Below are 27,743 nucleotides of genomic sequence, written 5' to 3' on the forward strand. Positions count from 1 at the left end.
CTCATCACGCCAAAGGGCCGTGGTCACACAAGTCAGTAGAACCCCTCGGCCGGAGCCGAGGGCTCCCGGCTCCCACATCCACTCATGGGAGAGCAGGTACTCCGGTTAGCCCCCCCTCGGGGAAATGCTCTAAAATTTCAAAACAAAACAAAAAAGCACTTAGAAAACTGATTTGATTTTTTTTTTTTTTTTTTTGGAGGTACTGGGGATGGAACCAGGGGCCTTCTACCTCTGAGCTACATTCCCAGCCCTAATTTCTTTCTTTATTTTGAAAGAGGGTCTCACTAAGTTGTGGAAGACCTCACTAAGTAACTGAGGCTGTCTGTGAACCCGCGATCCTCCTGTCTCAGCCTACCAAGTACTGGGATTACAAGCATGTACCACCATGCCCAGTTTAGAAGAAAACAAAAACAAACAAACAAACAAAAAAAAAAAAAAAAAAAAGCTGAGGATACACTCAGTTGGAGGTCAAACGTCCCTGGGTAAAATATCTAGTACCAGAAAAAAAGGTTAAGTCCTCCATGAATATCATACATTTCCCTTAGAAGTATTCTTGCTACCTTTCTGAAACTGGGGCTTTGAAACATTTTATCAAAGTTCCAGAAAAGATATTTTGAGTAATTTTTTTTTGTACTGGTGGTTGAACCCAGAAGCACTCTCCCTCCAAGCTACACCCCTAGCCCTATTTTATTTTTTATTCTGAAGCAGGGTCTGAGAGTCCCACTGCTTGCGATCCTCCTGTCTCAGCCTCACTGGGATTGCGTCACCACGCCCGGCTTCTGAGTGCTTTATAAATTGTGAAATTAAACTATGTCGGTAAAAGTCAGTACCTAAGGATGATGGGCGCAGGCCTGAACTTCCTTTGGGCTCCAGAGAGCAGTGAGGAGGATGCATGTGGCAGGTGGAGCACCTGCCCAGCCGGGTGTCCCCGCACTTGGGGGAGAGACAGGAGCACCGCAGGTTCAAGGCCAGCCTCAGCAACTTAGCAGACCCTCAGTAACACAGTGAGACTCAGTACCTTAGGAGTGGGGCTGTAGCTTGGAGGTAGGATGCCCTTGGGCTCTGTAGGAAGGAAGGAAGGAAGGAAGGAAGGAAGGAAGGAAGGAAGGAAGGAAGCCAAATTCTAAGAGGGCAGAAAGATGAGAGAGAGAGAGAGAGAGAGAGAGAGAGAGAGAGAGAGAGAGAGAGGGAGACAGGCGAGGCCAAGGCGAGGTGCTGGAAAGGACACAGGCACCTCTGATGGTGGCTCTCCAAGGAAGGGGACAGGAGGGGAACAGGTTCCTGCACTGTGAGGTCTCAGGGTGGCCCCACCTCCCTGCGCCTCCAAGTGTAAGGAAGAGAGAAAATGCCGGCAGTCTTTCTTTTTCTTTTTCTTTTTTTTTTTTTTTTTTTTTTTTTGTGGGTGTGTGTGTGGTACTGGGGATGGAGCCCAGGGGCATTCTACCTCCAAGCAACACCCTCAGCCCTATTTTTTATTCTTTATGTAGAAACAGGGTCTCACTGATTTGCGGAGGGCCTCACTAGGTAGCTGACGTTGTCCACGAACCGCGATCCTCCTGTCTCAGCCTCCCGAATGCTGGGATTACAAGTGTGCCCACCACGCCCAGCAGCTGGCATTCATTTTATCCGGGAAAGGAAAATCATGTGCTCTGCGCACTGTCCGGGCTCAGATGTGCAGGGAGCAACAGGCCGGAGTTTACCAGCGAGCAAGTCAGGGCAGAACCGTCAAGAACCTGTCCTGTGGAGCATCTCTGTCTGGAAATAAAGCCAACGTGGGTTGCAGAATCATGCTTGGGAGAAAAGGAAACAGCCCGGGGCCGCTGCTGGGAGAAACAAGAGTCTTGGCAGGGACACAGCCCAGATGTAGGGCTTGGAGGCTGCTTCCGGCAGCCCTGTCACGGAGGGTCGGAGGTCCCGCTGCCCGTCCCCACAGCGGCCGAGCTCTCGGGGCCGCGACTTACCCGATGGTGGGGCTGATGTTGTGGTTGAAGTGGTCCTGCACAAAGCGGCACACGATACTTGACTTGCCGACCCCGGTGTCCTGGAAGAGAGGGAGGACGCCCATGAGGCCCAGCGGTGCCACCTCTGCCCGCCCAGTGCCGAGCCAGAGGACAGGCACGACTGGCCGTTCCTGGAGGGTGGGCGGGCAGAGCAAGGCGGCATGACTTCTTCTATTTCCTATCATGTAATTGTATTTATTGCTCCCAGAGAAAGAAAAGACGTATGGGAAAAATAAGTCTAAGAAAGATGCCTCACAGCCAGGTGCGGCGGCACACGCCCGTAATCCCCATATTGGGAGGCTGAGAGAGGAGGATGGCAGGTTCAAGGCCAATCTCAGCCACTCATCAAAACCCTTGACAACTTAGACTCTGCTTCAAAATAAAAATGGCTGGGGGTGTAGCTCAAAGGAAGACCATCTATGGGCTCGATCCCCAATACCAAGAAAGAAACTCCTATGTACAGTGATTCGCCCAGAGTGAGGGCGTCCAGACAGAATTCCCAGCATTTGGAAGTGGGAGGCGGAGCCTAGAGACAACAGGGCATCACACAGTATTTTAGGGGGGCTATACAAGGGACAGAACCCAGGGGCATTCTATCTCTGAGCTGCACCCCCCCCCAGCCCTATTTTTTATTCTTTATTTTGAAACAGGGTCTCACTGAGTTGCAGAGGGCCTCACTACATAGCTGAGGCTGTCCGCAAACTGTGATCCTTCTGTCTCAGCCTCCAGAATGCTGGGATGACAAGCGTGCGTCACCATGCCTGGCTCACACAGTATTGTTTTGGTAGAGACAGAACCGGTTTTGTTTAAAACCTTATTTGCACTTTAAAAAAACACCCCACTTAGGCCGGTGCCTGGGCCAGCGGCCGGCATCGGAGCCTTCTGTGAGGCAAGGCCACTACTGAGGCCTCCGAGGCCAGGATCGGAGCCTGCCGAGGGGTTAGGCCGGTGCTGGGTCCAGCGAGGCCGGGATCGGAGCCTGCCGAGGGGTTAGGCTGGTGCTGAGGCCAGTGAGGCTGGGATCAGAGCCTGCCGTGAGGCAAGGCCGGTGCTGGGGCCTCCGAGACTGGGATCGGAGCCTGCCGAGGGGTTAGGCCAGTGCTGGGGCCAAAGGCTGGCATCGGAGCCTGCCGTGAGGCAAGGCCGCTACTGGGGCCTCCGAGACCGGGATCGGAGCCTGTCAAGGAGTTAGGCCGATGCCGGAGCCAGTGGCCAGCATCAGAGCCTGCCGTGAGGCAAGGCCAGTGCTGGGGCCTCCGAGGCCAGAATCGGAGCCTGCCGAGGGGTTAGGCCGGTGCCAGGGCCAGCGAGGCTGGGATCAGAGCCTGCCGTGAGGCAAGGCCGGAACTGGGGCCTCTGAGGCCGGGATCGAAGCCTGCCGAGTGGTTTGGCCGGTGCCAGGGCCAGCAGCCAACATCGGAGCCTGCCGTGAGGCAAGGCCGCTACTGAGGCCTCCAAGGCCAGTATCGGAGCCTGCCTTGAGGCTAGGCCGGTGCTGGGGCCTCCGAGGCCGGGATTGGAGCCAGCTGAGGGGTTAGGCTGGTGTCAGGGCCAGCAAGACCAGAATCGGGGCCTCCCATGAGGCAAGGTCACTGCTTGAGCCAACGAGGTCTGGATCAGTCCACCGGGTAGCCAGGCCACTACTGGGGCCGTCAAGAGTGGGATCGGTATTTGCAACGTGGCATGCACAGAGAAATATCGCAGAAAATAAAAATCAGATGCTTCCCCTAATCAGCAAAAACTAGGAAGAAAGGGGCAACAGGAAGAGGTCAAGCTATAGAAAGGGCCCTATAGTGAAGCAATTAAGTGACCAATCAGAGTATGATTACATACTCTGTATGTAATTGTATCAATTACAATTGTATCAATTGTATGATTACAATGCACCAAAAAAAAAAAAAAACAACATAATTTGTTTTCCCGGTGTCTCCTTGCAGGACCCATGCGTTCTCTAATTTCTACATTTCTAATGTTTCTTTTTTGAATCTGATAGCTAGATAATAAGCAACCCCAGTCCAGTTTTCCTTGTTTTTTGTTTTGTTTGGGTTTTTTTTTTGGGGGGGGTACTAGGGATTGAACCCAGGGGCATTCTACCCCTGAGCTACATCCTGGCTCTTTTTATTTTTATTTTGAAACAGGGTCTTGCTAAGTAGCTGAGGCTGTCCTTGAACATGCGATCCTCCTGTCTCAGCCTCCCAAGTACACACAGTGGACTAGGAGTCCAGTTACACCCTGCAGATAGAAGACAATATCTCCACTCCCTTCCAGAGCCCCCGCAAAGAGGCTTAAGAAATAAAAGCCACAAATTCACAAGGTCAAGGAGATAGGAAGAGACAACCCACGCCAGTGATAGCAGTGCAGCCGTAGGGAAGAAGAGGTCGAACCCCACGTCCCGGGGGGTGGGAGCCAGCCAAAAAGTCACTTCACGCCAGGGAACCCCAGAACACAGCCAAACTGAACTGGAGTTAGGGCTGCAAACAGGACGCAGGCCCCTCAGGTTCCAGAGGAATGGGAGGACCACCCTCCAAGACACGGGGCTTGGGGGTAGATGGTTCCTGCAAACCCGCGGTAAGAGGGACCCAGGCCTGTGGCCGTCATCTACAGTCCTGCTGCAGACCTCATCCTGTGAGGGGGCCGATGGGTGTCTGAGCCCCAGCAACGTGCAGGGCTAGGCCGGGAGTCCATCCTGGGGAGGCTGAGAGAGGAGGCTCGCAGCTTTGAGACCAGTCTGGGCAACTTAATGTGACCCTGTTTCCAAACTAAAAGTAAATGAATAAATAATTTAAGTGCTGAGAGTGTAGTTCCATGGCAGAGCGCCCCCGGGTCCCAATCCCAGTGCCTCCACGCCCCCCACAGCAGCGCCGAGGCTGTTTCTCTGCAGTGTGCAACATCAATTGATCCATCTATCGCAGGGTTCAAAGAGGTGACGCCTGCCAGCCCGCAGAGAGGCCACGGCTATTTCTGAGCTGCACCTTCTGATGGATTCCGGCTCAGGTTCCTGCTCCATCCCCCAAACCACCGCACAGTCCCACCACACAGTGGAGATGGGACTCACTGCTCTTCAGCCCCTGTGGATGAGAGGAGCAGCCAGCCGCTCTGCGGCCCCTGAAGGCCAGGACACCCGGCCTGCCCTGCGCTCCCAGGAAATCAGCTGGCCCGACACACTGCTGCCCAGTGCTGACACTAGCGGTTCAGAATCAATCGATCAATCGATCAGTCTCTGTCTCTCTTTGCCACGCCAACAACAGGCTAGACCCCGCTCCCCAGGGAGAGGGCGACCACCCTCCTGGCCTCCAGGAGTGCCCGCAGGAGGAAGACCCAGCCCACAGAGGCGGGCAGGGCTGAAGTGAGCTCAGGCACCTGGGACCCAAGCAACTGGCTCCAAGCTCTGTCCCCGCTGCACCCTCCATGGGAACCCTTCCTATGACACCGGGCTCAGTCTCCTTCCTAGGCGAGAAACTGCAGCTCTAGAAACTTCTATCTCTCTCTTTTTTCTTTTTCTTTCTTTCTTTCTTTCTTTCTTTCTTTTTTTTTTTTTTTTTTTTGTGGTACCGAGGATGGAACCCAGGGACATTCTACCTCTTAGCTACACCCTCAGCCCTATTTTTTGAAATAGGGTCTCACTGAGTTGCAAAGGGCCTCAGTAAGTAGCTGAGGCTGCCCGCGAAGCCAATCCTCCTGTCTCGGACTCGCTAGTACGAGGTTACAAGGGTGGCCATGCGCCAGGTCACCTGGGAGCTATGACAGACGCTGCGTCTTCTGGGGCTGCTGCTGTGCGGAGCTCATTCTGCAGTCAACCCACTCATGCTCCGAAGGGCTCTGCTCCAAGCAGCTGACCCAGCCCCAAGCACTGCCTGCAAGGCCGGCCCTTGGGATAAAAACCCAACAGCCGCCTGGCAATGATCTACTGGACCCCTTGCCTCCTGCACGTGGCTCGAGCTCGGACACCAGCTTTCTGAAGAGTCAGGGCCGCAAGCCTGCTCAATCTAGAGGCCACCACTGATTTGCCAGTTAAATGCATAATATCAAAGAATTATTGAATTCCTTAATAATTCAACTCTCAACGTTTCTCTCTCTTATCCATTTGTTAGGAAAGAAATAACAGGACAAAGGGTCAGGGAGATTTTAGTGTGTCTCAAGAAAGCAGATAGCTCCAGGAGCAGGACCCGCAGGCCCTTGGCCAGGGCGCTGAGCTATGGGTCTACCAGATTCCTTCTTCCACACATCTGCTGTTTCTCCGGTGGCCACAAGGGGAAGACCTGAGCACCATGAGGCCCCAGCCCTGGGATCTGTATCTGCTATAAGGTCCCTGGGGCTGTGACGCACCGTGACACACAGGAAAAGGACCAGTGAGTCACAGAGGGGGAGGGCAGGAAACGGCAGAGCCCACCGAGGAAGAAAGGCAGTTAAAGGAATGGGGAAGCAGGGGTGGCGCACACTCCTGATGCCAGGACTTGGGAGGCTTGAGACCGGAGGATTGCAGGTGTGAGGACAGCCTCGGTGACTTACCAAGACCCTCGGCAACTTAGCTAGACTCTGCTTTAAACAAAAAAGAAAATTGGCTGGAGGAGCTCAGAGGTACCTCTGGGCTCGACCCCCAGTACACGGAGAGAGACTGGTCAGTCTTTAGAGGCCACTTCAGTTTTTGTGAACTTACACTAATAGAAACGTGTATGTATGGCTTTTTCATTTTATAAGACGCTGAGGCCAGGCGTGGTGGTGCACGCTTATAATCCCAGTTACCTGGGAAGGCTGAGACAGGAGGATCGCAAGGTCAAAGCCAACCCGGGCAATTCAGAGAGGCTCGCAGCAACTCGGTGAGATCCCGTTTGCAAGTAGGACATGAAATCGGGCTGGGGATGTAGCTTGGAGGTAGAATGCCTCTGGGTTCAACCCCCGGCTCCAGAAAAAGAAGAAGAAAAAGAAAAGGTGCAGAGAAAATCACAGCCCGTCTAGTCCCATCTTCTGATCTGGCAAATGAAGATGTGGTGTGACCTCTTCAAGCTCACCAGGTTGGTTGGTAGAGTCAGAACCCAATATTCTGCGTGTCCATCTGCCCCCGGAGGCTCTGGTAAGGCTGACTCAGGCGCCCTGCCTGGCTCTGGGAGCTCGCTCTCAAAGAGACAACTTACTGCCTTGAGCTCCACTCTGCACCATTCAAATTACACGGCACAGCAGCCTTACGTTCTGAAGCTGTAACTGGTGTGCGTGTGTGCGTGTGCGTGTGTGTGTGTGTGTGTGTGTGTGTGTGTGTTACTGCATTGAACCCAGGGACATTCTACCTCCAAGCTATACCCCCAGCCCTATTTTATTCTTTTAGTTTGAAACAGAGTCTCACTAAGTTGCTGAAGGCTGGCTTTGAACCTGTGACGCTCCTGTCTCAGCCTCCGGAGTACGGGTGTTACAAGCGTGAGCCACCACACCTGGCTAACTGCCGTTATCGTGACAGCAGAGGAAGATGGCCATCCTACTGCTGAGGAGGCAACGGAATAAAACCCATTCTAGCTGAGCTTGGTGGCTCACCACGTGGTCCCAGCACATGGAGGCTGAGACGGGAGGATCACAGGTTTGAGATCAGCCTTGGCAGTTTAACAAGACTGTCTGCGGCTCAGCAAGATACCGTTTCAAAAATAATAATGAAGTAGGTTAGAGGTGCAGTTCAGAAATAGAATGCCCCTGGGCTCAATCCCCAGTAACAGCCCCCCAAAAGCATTAATCTGATTCCTCATCCCAGCAGTAAGCCAGTAGCCCCCACACAGCAGTGCTGCCCACCTGCGCTGCACTCTTTTGTAGGGTTCATACAGGGTGCCGTGGCCCTGCAAGTGGCCCCAGCTACTCACACGGGCACGGAGCCCTCATGTTGGACTCCTCCCACTCCCAACCCCGGGAAGACCCCCACCCTGCGATGACAGTCTAACCATTTGAACCGTCACGCTTGTTACTTGCACGTCAACCTATAATTTTGAAATGAGGAACACGTGCTTTGGGCTGCACTGCCCGTCCACGAGGACCAAGTCCGAGTCCATCCTTCAAACCTGGACCGCCAGGGCGCCCTTCAGCCTTCCTACCCCGCAAGATAAAGAGGGCACCTGTAGTGACTGCCTCACCCAGGCAACCCTGCTCTCGTGGCAGACATCACTAGTCAATTGTGCACGTCATACAACTGAACCGAGAAGGGCCTGCAAAGCTTTTCAACTCAGGAATCACTGTGCCATAATCAAGGTGGGCGCTGAGAGGAAGCAGCCTTCCTCGCTCCCTGGTCACAACTTCCAACCCGCTCTTCCCCTGCAGACGCAAGAAACATGCTCTGCAGATGCTGTAGGAAGCACTGCCGGTGGTAAAGAGTCACGGGCACGTGTGCAGGTATAACGAATCCCGCTATTACCCATAATTATAAGGCAGCAATAAGAGTACTTGTATAAAAATATGTATTATTAATAACATTATGAGACAACACGCCTCTTATGGGAATGAAATTACAAAACTAACAAGACCTATAGACTCAGGAATTCCTCCTAACGCCAGCAAATGAAGTTAGCCTGGACAGAGGGGCGGCTGTGTACAACAGTTAAATGCAAGAGTGAGTCTCCAGGCAGCAGACCACGACACCCAAGGCCACGCAGAGGACGCAGACCCCAGGACTTGCTCCTAAGCTCTCTTGGGCAGCGGACAGCTCGGAGCGGCCGCACTAACGAGGCCCCCGTGACGCGCGGCCTGGTTTTATTAAGTGCCCTTTCGTCTCACTAGAAAACCTGCCAGCTCCAGCCCAGGGCAGGGCCACAGCTGCCCTCCCATCCCTGCCAGGGCTTCCCGCGCGTGGGCCAGGACCTCCACGCATCCTGGGAGGGAGGACAGGAATGCTCCGGCCCAGCAGAGAGCTGGATGTGAACACATCCTGCGAGGCTCACCTCCTTATCTCTGGGCTTTAGATAATTCTCTGCCCCCCCTCTGGAGACAGTTCTAAAGAACCTCTCTTTAGGTAGGTCTTGAGGCACTCTGGAAAATGTACAGCAGGGAAGTACGTGGTGTCAGATGAGAGAACAGGCAACCTCGGACCACCTTGGCCCGGGCTCGACCTCACCCTCCGCACCCTCTGAAGCACTTGGCACTGACACAGCCGAGCCTCAAGCCAGGCCTGGCGCACACTCCTCTAGTCTCAGCAGGGTTCAAGGCCAGCCTCAGCAACTCAGCTAGACTCTGCCTCAAGTTAAAAAATTAGTTGGACGTGGTGGTGCACACCTGTAATCCCAGTACTTGGGAGGCTGAAGCAGGAGGATTGCAGGTTCAGGGACAGCCTCGTCAAGCAGTGAGACTCTCATCAACCCTGCGAGATTTCTTCTTCGTGTGTGTGTGTGTGTGTGTGTTACTGGGGATGGAACCCAAGGGCTTTCTATGTCCAGGCTACACTCCCAGACCTATTTTATATTTTATTTGGAAGCAGAGTCTCACTAGGTTTCTGAAAGCCTCACTAAGTAGCTGAGGCTAGCTTCGAACCTGCACTATCCTCCTGTCTCAGCCTCCCAAGTACTGAGATTATAAGCGTGCGCCACCATACCCGGCTGAGATTTTGTTTTAAAAATAAGGCAGGCAGCCGGGCATGGTGGCGCACGCTTGTAATCCCCGCGCTTGGGAGGCAGAGACAGGAGGATCGCGCAGGTTCGAAGCCAGCCGCGCGCGCTGCTTAGGAGACCCTGTTTCCAAATTAAAATGTAAAAATAGTCTGGGAGTGTAGCCCGGAGGTAGAAGGGCTTCCAGGAACCCCAGTACCACCAAAAATAAAAAAATAAAAATAAATAAAAATAAGGCAGGCAGTATAGGTGAGAGGTCGAGTGCCTCTAGGTTCAATCCCCAGTACCAAAAGGAAAAGAAAAAGAAAAAGAAAAGGAAGAAATTGAAGGGGCAGAGGGAGAGCATCCTTCTGTTCAATCCCCAGTGAGGGAGGTAGAGACTTGATGGTCATTATTTCTACCACTATGAATCGGCAAAATTAAATTAAATTAAATTCCCATTCCATCCCATCCCTAGAAAAAAAAAAAGTCACCAATTAATTTTCAACTTGGGGAAATCACGATGGCCCTCGCCTTCCATCTCTGCTCTCTGGAAGGAATTGCTAAAATATGACCCGGAGCTTAAGAAATGTTACAAGGAAATGCAACCCGGCTACAGAAGAAGCCGCCCCACGCTGCAGCCTTTGAGCAAGGGCAGTGTCCGGCATCCGCTTGTCATCGCAGTCCTTGGGAGGCTGAGACAGGAGGATCGCAGGTTGGTGGCCAGCCTCAGCTACTTAGTGAGGCCCTTTGCAGCTCAGTGAGACCCTGTTTCAAAATAAAGAATAAAAAATAGGACTGGGGTGTAGCTCGGAGGTAGAATGCTTCTGGGTTCCATCCCAGTCAGTACCACAAAAAAAAAATAAATTCCCCAAAAGAACCTTAGTCAGCATTCTGCTAGCGGTTGGCAGCAAAGCCACAGAAATACAGGGAGTGGTTACTGGACAGAGTTCTTAACGCCTTCCCCCTGAGGAGGAGCGGAAGGTCAAAGAGGAGGACTGGGGCCAGGCGGTGTGGCGCAAGCCTAGGAGGCTGAGTCAGAAGGATCATGGGTTAGAGGCCGACCTCAGCAACTTACCCTGAGCAATTTAGTGAGATCCTATTTCAAAAAAAAAAAAATTAAAACAAATTAAAGGGGGTGGGGGTGGAGCTCAGAAGTAGAATCCCCCTGGGTTCAATCCACAGTACCAAAAAAAAAAAAAGGGAATTTAGTGACCGTAGATGAACGCCTCGCTGCCGCTGAGACGGGGTGTCACGGAGCCGCCCTCGCCCTGTGGATCCTAGGATCCGACCCTGGTTTACAGAGGACAGACTCCTCAGCTCAGAGGCCAGGACGGAAGCCTCGCTGGAGGTCGGGAGCTCCGGCTGACAGAGGTCAGGGTAGGGCTCTGACATGCGCCCGGCTCAAAAGCAGGTACACGCCGCGGCTGGGTTGGAGCTGAAGCAAGCCCGTGGCTAGGGAAAATACGGAGGAAGCAGAAGCGTCGGAGCTGCTGGGCTCCCGGGCTCCTCGCCGCGGCCATCAGCAGACCGCCGCACCCCTGCTGTCCTTCCCAGTGATGTGAGAGGCCACGTTTTTTGTTAAGCCTTAACTGTGCTGGACTCTGAGTTCATCTGCACCACCTCGTTTAACATTAACCTGATGCCATGAGAGATGTACTTTTTTTTTCTTTTCAAAAAGAACAGACTTTATTTCTAACATAATAGTCTATTTTCTTGTGAGGCAGCAACAATCGTTCAGGTACAGGGAATACATAATTATGGAGTGAAATGCCTATTAGCATTAGAAACGTTAATTCTTGGGGGGATTTTGTAAAAAAAAATTTTAATTGCATTTTTAAAAGATTGGCACAGCTTTAACAGAGATGAGATGCGCAGAGTTACAAAAGTAAATTCTATTTCCAACAGGACTGTATAAACAAAATAATGTCAGGGCCTCTCTGCTTATCACTAATCCAAGCAGAGTGAAAACAAACCTCAGAGCGTCAAGCATTAGGAGCTCTAGTTTGTAAATCAGTACTTCCACTGGTCCAGGTGTGGGACAAAACTCCAAACGTTAAGAAACGTGTCTGAAGTTTAGAATAGCAAGCAACTGAATAGCAGTCATGACAGATGTCTCTCAGGATGGCTTCAGGCTGGGACAGGGCCAGGGAGGCTACCCGTCCAACCTGTCTGGGCCTCAGAAACCCAGCTCTTGAACCCCCGACGGGGCCTCCTCCTGCCTCTTCACAAAACCTCCAGCCCCATGCTGGGAGGCACCCCAGAGACAAGCCGGCGTGACCAGGCGCTGGGGGTTTCGGGAGGGATCACACATCCTACAAGCGCAACGCACAGACTGGAAGAAGCTACGGCGTTCTTTTTTTATTTTTTTACTGGGGATGGAACCCAGGGAATTGTACCTCGTGCTACACTCCCAGACTGTTTAGATTTTTTTTTTTTTTTATTACTTAGAAACAGGGTCTCACTGGTTTCCTGAGGCTGGTCTGGAACATGCAGTCCTCCTATCGGCTTCCCAGTGCTGGATCACAGGTGTGCACCATAGCACCTGCGTCAAGCCTCCAGGTATTAACAGGGGTGGAGTTCTGTTTGCAATTCTGTTCATGAAACAGAGTGAGCTGTGCAGGGACAATCACCCCTCCTGTCCTGGGGTAAGACTTCAGACACGGGGGCAGCAGCTTACACCTCCTTCTCTTCTCTAATTCGTACAGGATTCCTTCTGTGCGGGACACTACGGCAGGCCCTTTGTCAAAGGCTCAAGAGAGCGGAGAACAATCGCCGCCCGGTGTCCCAGCCCAGCTCTGAGCACTCGCTGGCTCAGCAGCAGTACCGCGACCTCCAGTGTAGTCGGTCTTCACAACTGTGCACGGCACTACTCACGTTACACATGAAGAACTGGAGGGCCTGCACAACTCCTGGTCACACTGCTTGGAGAAATGGCGTGGGACCAGTTCCCAGGCCCCGTCTCCCAGTACTCTCTTTCCCCATCACTGGAAGACCTTCAGTCCACATCTGGAGTCCTAAGAACGCCCACTCAGCTCTACAGCATCTCAACACACTGGACGACGAGGGCCCCTCGAGACGCAGGGAAGAGCAGGTCAGAGCCAGGATCTCAGAGTGAAGCGACACGCAGCCCACTTCTCGTAAGTTACTCGCTGTGGCTAATCTTGATGTTAACAAAATAATTCTACAGTGGGCGTGGCGGTGCAGAACTGTAACTGCGGTATTTGGGAGGCTGAGACAGGAAGATCTTCAGGTTCAAGGCCAGCCTCAATAACTTAGTGAGACCCCGTTTCGAAATGAAAACTAAAGCCGGGCGGGGGTGTTACGGTGGTTCAGCAACACCTGTTCCAGTGCGAGACGCAGCTGCGGGTTCTTGCTCAGGTTCTTGTTCTTAGCTATTTTAGAAAAGAATAGCCAGAACGCTTGTGCTGTAAGCTTAAGCAATTTTATCTTCACAAAGGCAGGGAGATGGGAGAGAAGTTAAAGCCCTGCATGAGAGGGCTGCAGTGAAGTAACTTGTAAATAAGTTGCGGAAGCCCTCTGGATACAGAACAGGCTTTAGAACGAATTTTGTCTCCCATCTTTGCTTAGCCAATCACCTTCCCGACCCGACTAGCTCCGCCCCTTTTCTGTGGCGAGCCTTTTCACCCCGGATTTTTTCCTGTGGGCCCACCCTGTCTCTGGTACAGACCCGAGGCAGGGATCTCAGGTATCTAACTTCTTTGAGGAAGACCAGTACCCTCCTCCTGCATCCTAGGGGGATTTTAGCCTGTCCGCTGGAAGTTATTTATTATGTAAAACTTGTCTGAGCTATCTCTACTGTGTTCTCGCTAAGCATTTGTGGTGCTGGGAACTCTGCGGGGCTCCTCCTCTGCCTGCAGCACCCAAGCTCTGACTACTTTCTATATTTTATTTTATTTTATCTATCTATTTATTTATTTATTTATTTATTTATTTATTTTGTGGGTCTTGGGATGGAACCCAGGGCCATTCGACCTCCGAGCTACACCCCCTGCCCTATTTTTTTTTTCTTTATTTTGAAACCGGGTCTCACTGAGTTACAGAGGGCCTCACTAACTAGCTGAGGCTGTCCGCGAACCACGATCCTCCGGTTACTTTCTATATTTTAAAATTAATGCCAGAGCATGTGAAGTCAATACATATTGAAATTAGTACCAAAGATTTTTCTGAAATTAGTACCAAAGACATTTCCCAATCCCGGTACAGGGCGGCTGCTTAGAGCTAGAATGCCCCTGAGTTCAATCCCCACTACCAGCAACAAACTAATAATTTTTATGCAATTAAGTATAAACAACTTGATACCAATCCCAGAGCCCAAGCACTTCCTTTTCCAGATGATGTGAGGCTTATTAGTAAATGTCTGAACCGTGAACCCTCAGGAGCTACAGATTTCTAAGGTGTTTACTTTGGGCTGGGGGACAGCTCAACAGCAGAGCTGTTAACTACCAGCACAACAGAAATATTTATTCTTAAAATGTTTACTTTAAGGTCAGGAGAGACCATGTGCAGTACGTGCTTATCAAGATATGACCTGTTTCCCAGTGCTTGGGACGCTGAGATAGGAAGGTTGCAGGTCAGAGTTCAGCCTTGGGACTTAGTGAGAGGCTCAGGGACATCTGCTCCAAAATAAAAAGTAAAATAGGCTTGGGGTGTATCTCGGAGGTCTAATGCCCCTGGGTCCCTTCCCCAGACCCGCAGAAAAATAATATAGATTAAAATAAAAACGTGCTAGAGCTGAAGGTATAGCTCTAGGTAGACTGCCCGTTGGTTCAACTTCCACTAGCGCGGAGAGGGAGAGAAAGAGAAAAGAAAGAAGGAGGAAAACTGGCCTGTCCACTCTGTTGAATCACTGAACATATATATATATATATATATATATATATATATATATATATATATAGTTTTTTTGGGTGGTACTGGGGTTCCTGGAAGCCCTTCTACCTCCGGGCTACACTCCCTGACCTATTTTATATTTTATTTGGAAACAGGGTCTCTTAAGCCAGCGCGGCTGGCCTCGAACCTGCGTGATCCTCCCGTCTCCGCCTCCCAAGCGCGGGATTACAAGCGTGCCCACCACGCCCAGTCCCAAACATATTTTAAATCAACATCCCAACAAGACAGGGTCCAAACCAATTTGATAGCACTGCCCAGCTACAGAAAAGGCAAAAATGCTTGTGTGTAGCCTCTAATATGTCTGTACTTATTTTCAAATTGCACGCGTACATCCGTGTGCCAAGACACTGAGGCACATGGCAAACATATACAAGAATGCACAGGAGGATCTGCCCAGTCGGGGGCCGCGGGCCGCGGGGCCACCAAGGTGCAGAGCCCGGCAGGGAGTGCGAGCTGACCACACGGCTGGACGCGGGCAGTGTCCCCAAAAGGTGCCCGTGGAACGCCTGGAGCCAGCAGGGTGCTGCTGGAGGGTGCTGGGGCCCCTCAGGCGGGCCTGCGGAGTCCTTAGGCTTGGGGTGTGCCCGGAGGGGTTCTGGGACCCTGCTCTGTTCTTGCTCAACACGGGCGACTGGCTCCGCAGGCCCTCGCGCCACGCCATCCGCTAACCTCCCCAGGGGCCCCAAGCCACGCGGCGGCCCTCTGGGACCTGAAGCTCCAAAACTGTGAGCTAAAAACCCCAAACCCGTCGTTTCTTCCTAAGCAGCCCCCTCGGGCACTTGGTTACAGTACCGCGAAGCTAACCGTGCACTGACGCAAGCTGTGACTGATGGGCGTGAGGGACGAGGGTGGCACCGGGGCAGGTGCACCGTCAGCCCTGGCGCGCAGAGGCTGGGAGCCTGCAGAGGCTGGGAGCCTGCAGAGGCTGGGAGCCTGCAGAGGCCGCCGTCCTGCTGAGCCGGCCTCTCACTTCCTGCGGAGGGGGGCCGGCAGGCAAGGAGAGGGGAGCAGCCAGCACCCTGCTGGCTCCAGGCTTTCCACAGGCACCTTTTGGGAACACTGCCCACGTCCAGCCGTGTGGTCAGCTCGCTGGGCCGAGCCGCTCTGAGCCAAGACTCCCAGAGCCGATGCTGGAGATGTCCCAGGCACTGCACAGCCCGGCCGACGCCCTCAGGAGAACAGAGGATCCTGGTTCAAGCACGGCCTCAGCTACTTATGCCCTCTGCAACTCAGTGAGACCGTTTCAAAACAAAGAATAAAATATAGGGCTGGGGGTATAGCTTGGAGGTAGAATGCCTCTGGGTTCCATCCCCATTACCACAAAAAAGAAAAAGAAAAAGAAAAAAAAATACTGACTTTATTTTTTTTGGGGGGGGCGGTACTGGGGGTGGAACCCAGGGGCTTTCTACCTCCGGGCTATACTCCCAGAACTATTTTTTACACTTTATTTGGAAACAGGGTCTCACTATGTTCCAAGAGCCTCACTAAGTAGCTGAGGCTGGCTTCGAACCTGCGCGAACCTCCTGTCTCAGCCTTCCAAGCGCGGGGATTACAAGCCTGAGACACCATGCCCGGCCTGACTTTACTTTAAAAAGAAAAGGAAGTGTGGTAGGAAAGATGGTGACCTGCCCCAGAGTGGAATTATTCTGGTTAACTTAAATTTGGCCTTTTTATTTTTTGGGGGGTAATACTAGGGATTGAACCCCAGAGGCATGCTACCTCCGAGCTACACCCCCAGCCCTATTTTTAATTCTTTATTTTGAAACAAGGTCTCACTAAGTCGCCCAGGGCTTCAGTAAGTAGCTGAGGCTGGCCTCGAACCTGCGATCCTTCTGTCTCACCCTCCCAAGTGCTGGAATTACAAGCATGCACCACCACGCCCGGCTGAATTTGGCTCCTTCTGTCCATTCACGTTTGGAATCTCGGGAGCCCCCATACACTGCCCCTGACTCCCCCCACCCCGAGCAGGCAGGCAGATTACAGTTAGGGTGAGCTAACCAGGCGGAAGCTTACAGATAATAATTTGGTCAGATGAACCGAAGGAAGTATGTTTCTTCACTTGGCGGTGTGGACAAACTCAGCGGTCAAGAAAGAGCTACTGCAGGCCTTCCCTGAAAGCCCAGCCCCACTGCTGTTCCGGCCGCAGGGCCTTGGCAGCCAACCTGGGACTCTGGTTTCCTACCCCGGACCTGGCCTTACCCGCAGTGGCACAGAGGGTCCCGGCAGAGTGGCTGCTGTGGTTCAATCTGCTCCAGGAGTCCTGGGTTTGTGTGCAATTGCCTGTCCCTTTCCCACAAGAAAGGGTGAATACACCAAGACCGAGTTCCCGGCAGCGTGCCAAACCTGCCAGGAGAGGGCCCTTTTCTGGCAAGGGGGTCTGTGGTGAAGCACATGGCCCGTGGCCGCAGGGTCAGCCAGGACGCGGCGGCACGCTGCCCCTCTGCTGACCAAAGGGGCCATTTGGAGCTCAGCTTCCTGCCCCTTCCTCCGGATCCCTCTGCAACCCCGAGAGCTGGCGGTGCTCCCCAGACCAGGGCTGCAAGGCTACAGGCAGGGACACCCCATCCACACTATCAGGGGCCCTCCCCCATCCAGACTATCTTGAGCTTTCTTTTTCTTTTTAAAGTAAAACCAACTCACATTTGATGTCTTTTACTTCTTTTTCTTGGCTAACTCAAATGGCATTTGTTGGCTAGCTGCAGTTACAGCTACTTTTTTTTGGTATTGGGGTTGAACCTAGGGGAATAGAACTCTTCCTCCTGGCCACATGCCCCAGCCCGTTTCATTTTTCATTTTGAAACGGGGTCTCACTCAGTTGCCAAGGGTCTCGCAAAGTTGCTGAGGCTGATCTCAAACCTTTATTCCTCCTATCTCAGCCTCCCAAGTACTGATTACAGGCCTGCACCATCACACCCAGCTAGAGCTACAATTCAATACTGCCTTCAGTTTGGGGAAATACAATGACCCAGTGTGAAGAAAGAAGGAAAGAAGGAAAGGGCCTCTGGCTGCAGTCGGCTTCCCCGCCCAGCGCTTCCTTCCGGGACCAGTTCCAGTGGCAGGACGCCCCGAGCATCTCAGTGGCCGGCCTGCTCACAGGGCAGCCCGCGGGAACGGCGCGGCCTGCCCTCCTCAGGACAGAACAGCAGCCTCTTGTGATTTTTTTTTCTTTTTTTTTGTCCTCACTCCAAGCTACAAAAATTAAAGATGCAGTGGTGCACGCCGGTAATGCCGGCTCCTCGGGAGGCTGAGACAGGTGCATGTTTAAGGCCAGCCTGGGCAACTTAGCAAATAAAAATAAAAAGGGCTGGGGGTGTAGCTCAGTGGTTCAATCCCCGCACTGCAGAAAGAGAAAGAAAGAAAGAAAGAAAGAAAGAAAGAAAGAAAGAAAGAAAGAAAGAAAGAGAGAAAAAGAAAGAGAGAGAGAAAGAAAGAGGAGTTATAGACACTCCCTGTTCCGGCTAAGATTAGACCTCCAGATTCGCAGCCACTCTCGGGAGCCCTGTGGCAACCTGGCTCAAAATTGTTTTACCCTCCTCCGATTTCCCTCTCTTCAAATTTAAGGAAGACAATGTAAAGAAAGAGAGGCGGAGATTTCAGGAGGTCACCGAGACACTCAGCTTAGAAAACACTTTGACAAATCAAGAAATAAAATGCAAAATTAGGCTGCACATAAACTGGAAAGGATCGGTTCCTGCTCTCCCCCAAACGACCTCACTGTGTAGGAGAGCAGAATTGTGTATGGTCAGAGCACAGACTGATCCAACGCACAGAATCTCAGAATGTAGATAGCCGGGCACAGCGGCGCTCCTCTGTAATCCCAGAGTTGCAGAAGGCCTTGCTGAGCAGCTGAGGATGGCAACAAACCTGCGATCCTCCTGTCTTGTCTTTCAAGTACTGAAATGACAAGTGTGAGCCGCCACACCTGGCTTCATTCTTTAACAATATTTTAAATTTTAACTGCTTTTCATTGCCACTTGTTATAACCTACAGGGTGTAAAATTGATCCAAGACAGGGAAAGGCTAAAATTAGATGTCTTGCAGGGTTATATCCACACAATGCATTTTTCTACTGAAGACTGTAATCTCTTCTATTGACGCCAATTTTCCTCTCAAGAGGATGCAGAAAATAAGAGCTACGGGTGTGGACGAGAAAAAGGAACTCACAAAGGTAAGTTCACCACCACATAAAAATGGGAACTAAAATCAGGAGGGTCAGAAGGATTGCAGGTTCAAGGCCAAAAAGGAGAAGGAAAAGGGCCGGGAGTGCAGCTCAGAGGTAGAGTGCCCCTGGGGTCCATCCCCAGCACCACACACACACACACACACACACACACACACACACACACACGGCTTCTCCTCCTCCAGCTCCAGCACACTGAAGGCGCAGGTAGCATCTCAAGCTAAATCCAGATTTCTCTGCAAACTGAGAGCCGGGTCTGGAGACAGGAGACTCAGGGCTCAGTACACCAGGCAAAGGCGAAGACACAGCCTGGGGCCGTGGAGGCAACTGGCGGAGCCTGGCGCCCGACAGGCCGTGACTCAAAGTGCGCTAGGGATGACTAATAGAGCTGGGTTTGCCTGGCTGCGAGGGCAGATGCCCTGGAGCCGCCCGGAGCAGGAAGCACATCCGGTGGTGGTCTAGACCCAGGAGCTTCTGGAACCCACCCCGCCCAGGGCCCAGCCTGGGTCCAGGAGGGGAGCCAGGAGCAGCCCAATCCCTGCCTCGCACACCAGCCCTCCCGAGAACCAGCCCTTCTGGAAGTCCACCCCTAAATGGAACGTTAGAATATTTTTTGCCCAGCATGGTAGTTCACACCTGTAATCCCAGTAATTTGGGAGGCTGAGACAGGAGGATCGCAGGTTCAGGGCCAGCTAGGCTCAGCAACTTAGCAAGACCTGTTTCAATACAAAAGAAAATAGGGCTTAGGGTATGGCTAGAGATAGGTTCAATCCTATTCACGGGTTCAATCCTCAGTACACTCTCCACCCCCTAACAACAACAAAAAATTACTTTTCAAGCTGGGCATGATGGCTTGTAATCCTAGCTACTTGGTTAGGCTGAGACAGGAGGATTGCAGTTTTGAGGCCCGCCTGGACAACCTAGTGAGACCTTGTCTCAAAATAAAAAATAAAAAGGGCTGGGAATGTACCCTAGTAGTATAGCACCACTGAGTTCAAATCCCAGTACCAAAAAGTAAAAATAAAATAAAATACTTTTCTGATAGGCATTATGAAATCATAAATCATTTGATTATTTGACTTAAGACAATATTTCATTTTCTTTTTTTTTTTCTTTTCTTTTTTGAGGTACTGTGGATGAAACCAGGGGCATTCTACCTCCGAGCTCCACCCCATGCCCTATTATTTATTCTTCATTTTGAAACAGGGTCTCACTGAATTGCAAAGGGCCTCACTATGTAGCTGAGGCTGTCTATGAACCACGATCCTCCCGTCTCAGCCTCCCAAAAGCTGGAATTACAAACGTGCGCCACCACACCCGGCTCAATATTTCATTTTCAAGTGATTCAAACATGTATAGATAATTCATATTACATCTATTATCCTCTATTTTCAATACCACTGTTCTATACCTTTTACGAACTTTAAAGTTATTGCACATCTGTTAATTATCTTTCTCACATGCTGGTACCGCTTGTCAAGGAACGATTCCCAGAGCAGAAAAAATAAAAATCACGAGCTCAGGCAGAGTAAACTGTCCCAGGCAAGACCCCTCCCAGCACAAGTAGGTCCAGCAGAGGTCCCGAGCTTATTTGATGCACTGCCCCTTTTTTAGGGAAAAAAAAATGCTCAGCACCTCCTGGAAATCAACCTCCCTTAAGCAAATTAACAAAGATTCAGTGACAATTTTGCATTCTTTCTTTGTGTGTGCATGTGTGTGTGCATGTGTGTGCACATGTATGTGTGTGTTACTGGGAATAGAATCCAGTGGTATTCTACCTCTATTTGATTATTTATTTTATTTTATTTTATTTATTTATTTTTATTTTTTTTTTTTGGTGGTACTGGGGTTCCTGGAAGCCCTTCTACCTCCGGGCTACACTCCCAAACCTATTTTATATTTTTGAAACAGGGTCTCTTACGCCAGCACGGCTGGCTTCGAACCTGCGCGATCCTCTTGTCTCCGCCTCCCAAGCGCGGGGATTACAAGCATGCACCACCACATCCAGCTATTTATTATTTTTATTGTTTATTTAGCTAAGTTGCCAAGGCTGGCCTTGAACCTACAATCTTCTTTCTCAGCCAAATTTTCATTCTTTATATACCTGCATTTTGGTCCAGAACCACCTGGGAGTGGGGGTATGGCCCACTGTAGAAACCTATGATAAAGGCTGGATATTTTTGGTATACCTTATCTATTTATTTATTTATTTATTTTTGCTGTACTGGGGATGGAAACCAGGGGCAGTCTACCTTCGAGCTACACCCCCCAACCCTATTTTTTATTCTTTATTTTGAAACAGGGTCTGAGTTGCAGAGGGCCTCACTAAGTAGCTGAGGCTGTCAGCAAACCACCCCTTTTTCTTTAGAAACAGGATCTTACTAAATTGCTAGGGGTCTCACTAAATTAATGACACTGACCTTGAACCTAATTGTCCTGTCTCAGCCTCTTTGGGACTGGGATCACAGGTCCTGCCACGGCAGCCACCTGCACTACAGCGCCTCTTGACCGGCCCTACCTGAGCCCTGCTCTGAAGGACGGCCTTCCGTCCAGCTGTGGCCAGTGGCCTGGACCCCGGGGACAATGCGCTTGATCTCAACTGGCCCCGCGTTCGAGCGGCACCGCACAGTGCAGGGCAGGAGCCTCACCACCACAGGCCCGGCGGCCACTTTGGGGGACCACTGACTCACTTTCCCCGCCTTGCCCAGGGTCTCTGGGGCCCTGCCACACTGGGAAGCCGTGTGCAGTAAGTAAATGAGGAATACGTTCCGGTCACAAAAGCCAGAGGAGCCCAGGGGAAATGAGGCGATATTTCCCAACGAGCTCAGTCCCCACGCCCTAGGGTCAGCGCCCGCCAGAGGGCTTGGCGCTGGGCAGGCTGGGGCTTCACCGCCCCTGTGCAGGGAAGGGGCTCCCCGCACGGTGCTCACAGTAACTCCCTGGCCGCTGCCCACACCTCCAGGCCTTGCAGTCCGTCCACAGGCATCTATCTTAGCCACTAGGGTCTAAAGTGCCGCAGCCCATGGGTGCTCAGAGGGACCCCACCCACACTAGGGCACACAGTGACCCGGCAGTGTCCCACCCACCTTCCTGCGACCCCCCCCCCGCCCCCGAGGCCTGCCCAGCCCGGCAGCCTACACACTGAGGTCTGAGCACAAGAGTCCAGTGCTGGGAGGCTGAGACAGAGGAAGGCAGGTCTGAAGCCACCCTGCAACTTAGACACTCGGCAACTTAAAGACACTCTCTTTCAAAATAAAAAGTAGAACATGCTGGAGGTGGGAGGTAGAAGGCCCCCGAGTTCAATCTCCAGTCTTCCTTCCCCCAAAAAAATCCAGGGGCATTTGTTACAGGTCTGGAGAATGTACACACTGTCGCGGCCCCCAGGGTGTACACGCAGCTGCTGAAGACACCTTTTGTTTGCCCCTTTAACCCAGCATTGGTAGGGCGTGGCCAGACAGGTCCTGGGGCAACAATCCGGGCCCCCTCTGGGCAAATGTCAGCCCTGAAATAGATTTTTAAATTTGCACTTGGGGGAGAAATGATGCTTTACCGTAAAGAGGTGTCATCCCGGTGCAGTAATATTAGGCCAAGTTTCTGAGCAGATCAGCTTGCTGTACTACAGGTGTGAGCAGAGCAGGTGAGGCCTCCCCTCCTCCTGGAGAGAGGGGGAGGCTGAGCACAGGCACAAATGTGCTCAGGCTTCCTGGCTCCCAGATGCTTCAACAACTCTGAGAGAAGGTGATCCTCTCAGAGAAGGTGATCCTCTCAGAGAAGGTGATCCTCTCAGTCCCGCAGAGGAGTAATCTGAGACTCCGGGGACAGCAAGGTGTCTGGTTCCTCAGTGTCGGGATGGTCTAAGCAGACCGCAAGCTCCTTTCTCTCATTAGTGTCTGGAGTCAAGGCAAGAATGAATTTGCAGTCTGCACATCCCAACTCCAATCCAGGCTTTGATGCCTGGCCCTGTGCTTGGTGAAACACAAAGATGCTTACAAGAAACCGCCTAGGAGCCAGGCGTGGTGCACACTTGAAATCCCAGCATTAGGGAGTCTGAGACAGGAGGATTGTGTTTCACAGACAGCCTCGGCTACTTAGTGAGGTCCCCCACAACTTAGGGAGATCCTGTTTCAAAATAAAGAATAAAAAATAGGGCTGGGGCCGGGCGTGGTGGTGCACGCTTGTAATCCCCGCCCTTGGGAGGCAGAGACAGGAGGATCGCGCAGGTTCGAAGCCAGCCACGCGCGCTGGCTTAGGAGACCCTGTTTCCAAATAAAAATGTAAAAATAGGTCTGGGAGTATAGCCCGGAGGTAGAAGGGCTTCCAGAAACTCCAGTACCACACACACACACAAAAAAAAATAGGGCTGGAGATGTAGCTCAGAGGTAGAATGCCCCGGGTTCCCTCCCCAGTGCCACAAAAAAAGAAAAAGAAAAAGAAAGAAAGAAAGAGAAGGAAGGAAGGAAGGAAGGAAGGAAGGAAGGAAGGAAGGAAGGTCCGTCCACAATACCCACTCACTCATCTAAGAGGGAAAAAAAGATCTGGAAGAGCCCTCGGTCACCCTGTTGACAACTACATTTTCTCATCTCCCTTGAAGGTAGAGGTGGCCGTGTGACTAGATTCTGGAGACTAGAAGGGAAACCAACAACAGGCTGACACCATGAGCCACCAACCCCTGAGCCACCTACCGGGGCCAAGAGAAGAAAGACGACTTCCGTCCTGGTGAACAAACTGCATTTGGGGCTCTCTGTTTGGCAGCTTAGCCTGTGTCTTTTCAAGCCAGGATATCTAGACCCCAGTCCAGTGGCCTGCCATCTCAGCTACCCAGGAGGCTGAGACAGGACGATCACTTGAGGCTGACAGTCAACACCAGCTCAGACAGTGAGCAAGACCCTGCTCTAGCCAGGCACAGTGGTGCATGTCTGTAATCTCAGTACTTGGGAGGCCGAGACAGGAAGATTTCAGATCCGAGACTGGCCTCAGCAATTCATTGAGACCCTGTGTCAAAATAAAAATAAAAATAAGAAAGGCATGGGGTGCAGCTCAGAATGTCCCTAGGTACAATCCTCACCGTGGGAAGAAAAAAAGAAAAAGAAAAACTTTAACAAACTATCTCAGAAAAAAGAAGGAAGGAAGGAAGGAAGGAAAGAAAAGTATTCAAAGAACTTCTAAAAAGTGTTTTCCTCCCTAGGTTAAGAATTATCCGAGACTTCCAGGAAGATGGCGACCGAGGGATGCAGCACATACCAGTCCTGCAGACACCCGATCTCCACTGCCTCAAAAACGGCGTTCTACAAGGCCAGAAAATACTATCAGTAGAAGAAGAAAACAAAAAGATAGACACAAGGGGCAGGAAAAAAGATTAGAAGACCAATCAGAGAGCAGAAAAGAAACCGGCCCGCCTTGCGGCAGTGGGCGCCACAGCGGCGCAGTCTTGCCTCACTGCACCTGACTCCAGAGATGATCAGGAAAACATCCAGGGACCTGAAGTGAGCAGCTGCAGATCATCGGAACTGTAAGTCATCAGTTCCTCCCACCGGCTACAACTTGCAGCAGCAGCGGCCCAGCCCACCATGCCCTCCAGAGATCCAGACTGGCACGCACCAAAACCATAAGTGAAGCCATGGTTCCAGCAGGAGAACGCCCAGCGTGGCACTCCCAGGGACTCACGCAGCCATGATAAACTCACTGGATCTGAGACTTTGCAGTTCAACCTGGCAAAGTAAGGGGTGGAGTCTACAACTTACAGCAGTAGTGGCAGAGCTTACCATGCTCTCCAGAAATCCAAAGCTGTGCTCAATAACACCATAAGTGAAGTCACGGTTCCCATGGGAGAATGCCCAGTGCAGTGCCTCCAGGGACTCGCGCAGTTGATAAATTCCCTGGGTCTGAGACTTTGCAGTTCAACCCGGAGAAGGTGGGGATAGAGTCTGCTGTTGGACATAGCAGAAGCTCAGACTCAGGCTCTGACCAGTGGAAAGTGTTGGGGGGAGACTGCTTAACACTAGACCCAAGTAGTAGGATCTCTGGGATCACCACAGACCACCCAATCATGGTGAATGGGTAGAACTGATCAACAAATTCAGCAAAATCTCTGGATACAAAATCAATCTTAAAAAAATCAGAAGCTTTCTGTACACCAACCATAAATCCACTGAAAAAGAAATTCAGAAAACACTTCTACTCAGGATTTTCCACAAAAAAAAATAAAATAAATACTTAGGAATAAAATTAACCAAGGAGGTAAAAGACCTCTACAAAGAAAATTATAAAACACTGAAAAAAGAAATCAAAGAAGACATTAAAAGATGGAAAGATCTTCCATGTTCATGGATAGGCAGAATAAATACCAAAATGGCCATACTTACAAAAGTGATCTACAGATTCAATACAATACCCATTAAATTACCAATATCATTCCTCACAGACATTAAAAATCAGTCCTTTAATTCATTTGGAAGAACAAAAAACCCAGAATAGCCAAAGCAGTTCTCAGCAACAAAATCTCTGCAGGAGAAATCACAATACCTGACTTTAAACTATACTAAAAAGTCATAGTAATAAAAACAGCTTGGTACAAACACAAAAACAGATACATAGACCAATGGAGCAGAATAGAAGACTCAGAAATAAATCCACACAAGCCGGGAGTGGTGGTGCACGCTTGTAATCCCAGCATTCGGGAGGCTGAGACGGAGGATCGCGGTTCATAGACAGCCTCAGCTACTTAGTGAGGCCTCTGCAACTCAGTGAGACCCTGTTTCAAAATAAAGAATAAAAAATAGGGCAGGGGGTGTAGCTTGGAGATCGAATGCCCCTGGGTTCCATCCACAGACCCGCTAAGAGAGAGAGAGAGAGAGAGAGAGAGAGAGAGAGAGAGAGAGAGAGAGAGAAGAAAGAAAGAAAGAAAGAAAGAAAGAAAGAAAGAAGGAAAGAAAGAAAGAAATCCACACACAGCCAATTGATTTTTGGCAAAGGAACCAAAAACATACACTGCAAAAAAGATAGCCTGTTTAACAAATGGTGTTGGCACTGGTTAACCATATGCAGAAAAATGAAAACAAATCCCACTTTTCTCACCCTGGACAAGAATCAATTCAAAATGACTTGGAAATCCAAAGACTTGGAAATTAGACCAGAGACCCTGAGGCTCTTTGAAGAAGTCATAGGTCCAACACTACAACATACAGGCACACACAAAAACTTTCTCAACAAGATCCCAAAGGCACAAGAAACTAAAAGGTGAATTAATATGTGGAATTGCATGAAACTGAAGAAATTCTGTTCAGCAAAGGAAACTATCAAGAACCTCAACCGAGAGCCAACAGAATGGGAGGAGATTTTGCCAACTACTCCTCCATAGAGGACTAATATCTAGAATATACAGAAAACTCAAGAGACCTAGCACTAAGAAAACAAATAACCCAATCAAAAAATGGGCAAGTGAACTAAATAGACACTTCACGAAGAAAGAAACTCAAGTGGCCAATAAGTGCATGAAAAAATGCTCAACATCATTGGCAATCAGAGAGATGCAAATCAAAACTACCCTGAGATTTCACCTAACTCCAACTAGAATGGCCATCATTCAAAACACAAACAACAGCAAATGCTGTCAAGGATGCGGAGAAGTGGGAACTCTAAAACATTGTTGGTGGGATTGCAAATTAGTGCAACCACTTTGGAAAACAGTATGGAGGATCCTCAGAAGAATGGAACGAACTTACCATTTGATCCAGCAATACCACTTCTGGGTATCTACCCAAAAGAAAAGAAACCAAACTACCAAACTAATGCATGTGTATCTATGTTCATAGCTGCACAATTCACCATAGCCAGACTATGGAGCCAGCCAAGATGTCCATCAACAGATGAATGGATTACAAAACTGTGGGATATCTACACAATGGAATTTTCCTCAACCATAAAGAAAAACACAATTACATCATTTTCAGGGAAATGGATGGAACTGGAGGACATTATGCTAAGTGAGATTAGTCAGTCTCAGAAAACAAGAGATCAGATGCTCTCCCTAATATGCGAAAGCTAGGGAGGAACGGGTCATAGGAGGAACTCTGGATGAAGAAGGAGAAGCCATGAGCAAATAAGGCGACCTAACTGAGGGGATGGGAGGGGGAGAGGGGACTTCTCTAAAGCACATGGTGGACTTTAACAAACAAGTCAATCACTAAGCCAAGCATGGGAAGGAGGGAGGGGAGGGAATGGGGCGGGAACTGAGTAGGGGCTGATTGAGTGATGTGGGCGTGTATGTCTTCAGCATCTTGTATCCCATCAAGATGTTTGACTACAGTGCACCAATAAAAAATTTAAAAAAGAGAATTATTCTAATAAAGCCAGGCATGATGGCGCACGCTTGTAATCCCAGCACTTGGGAGGCTGAGATAGGAGGGACGTGGTTCGTGGACAGCCTCAGCTACTTGGTGAGCCTTTGCAACTCAGTGAGACCCTGTTTTAAAATAAAGACTAAGAAATAGGGCTGGGAATGTAGCTCAGAGGTAGAATGCCCCTGGGTTCCATCCCCAATACCGCAAAAAAAAAAAAAAAGGAAAAAAAAGGAATTATCCTAATAGCTTGTTTAATCTATTTGCTAAATAGATTAAGATAGATGCTGTTTCACAAAAGGGGCAAAACCATCCCGGATTCTGTGTCTGAATTTTCACAAATTCCTTAAGAAGTAGCATCCAAACTGCTGTGGTTTACTGCTCGAGCATGCCACTACCAGCCAGCACAACCCATTTCTTTAAATACACATTCTTCCCAATGTCCTTATTTGGAAAATGCCACCTGGGTAGAAGAGAGTTTTCCCCTCTGCTACAATACCGTCATAACACGAAACACCTTTGTGACCACATGCGTGTGTAGGGCTGGGGCTCCCGGGCACCTGGCTGTCCGCGGAGCACTGACTGCACGTCCTCTATGGGCTTTGACTTGATGCCGGCGCTGCCTGGCTGGGATATGGCAGATCCCACAGACTGCAGGCTCAGACCCTGGAGACCGCAGGGCCCCGGGCCCTAAGATGCCCACTGCAAAGAGCAGGCTATGATCTACACTTCTGACCCGCTGGCTATAAGTCACGGTTACTGCACA

The 27,743-nt window shown here is 50.7% G+C and overlaps 1 protein-coding gene across 1 annotated transcript in view; it reads right to left on the reverse strand.

The window, feature by feature from the left end:
* Positions 1-27,743, reverse strand: part of RAB31 (RAB31, member RAS oncogene family) — a gene marked incomplete at both ends in the record, with an annotated part of 97,898 nt that overhangs the window by 51,015 nt on the left and 19,140 nt on the right. Inside the window, one exon of the mRNA XM_080714543.1 lies at positions 1,962-2,041. Coding sequence (XP_080570669.1) covers positions 1,962-2,041 — 80 coding nt within the window. The remainder of the gene's footprint in view (positions 1-1,961; positions 2,042-27,743) is intronic.

The sequence above is a fragment of the Muscardinus avellanarius genome (assembly GCF_963383645.1).
Source record: "Muscardinus avellanarius genome assembly, chromosome: 17".
Taxonomy (NCBI): Eukaryota; Metazoa; Chordata; class Mammalia; order Rodentia; family Gliridae; genus Muscardinus; species Muscardinus avellanarius.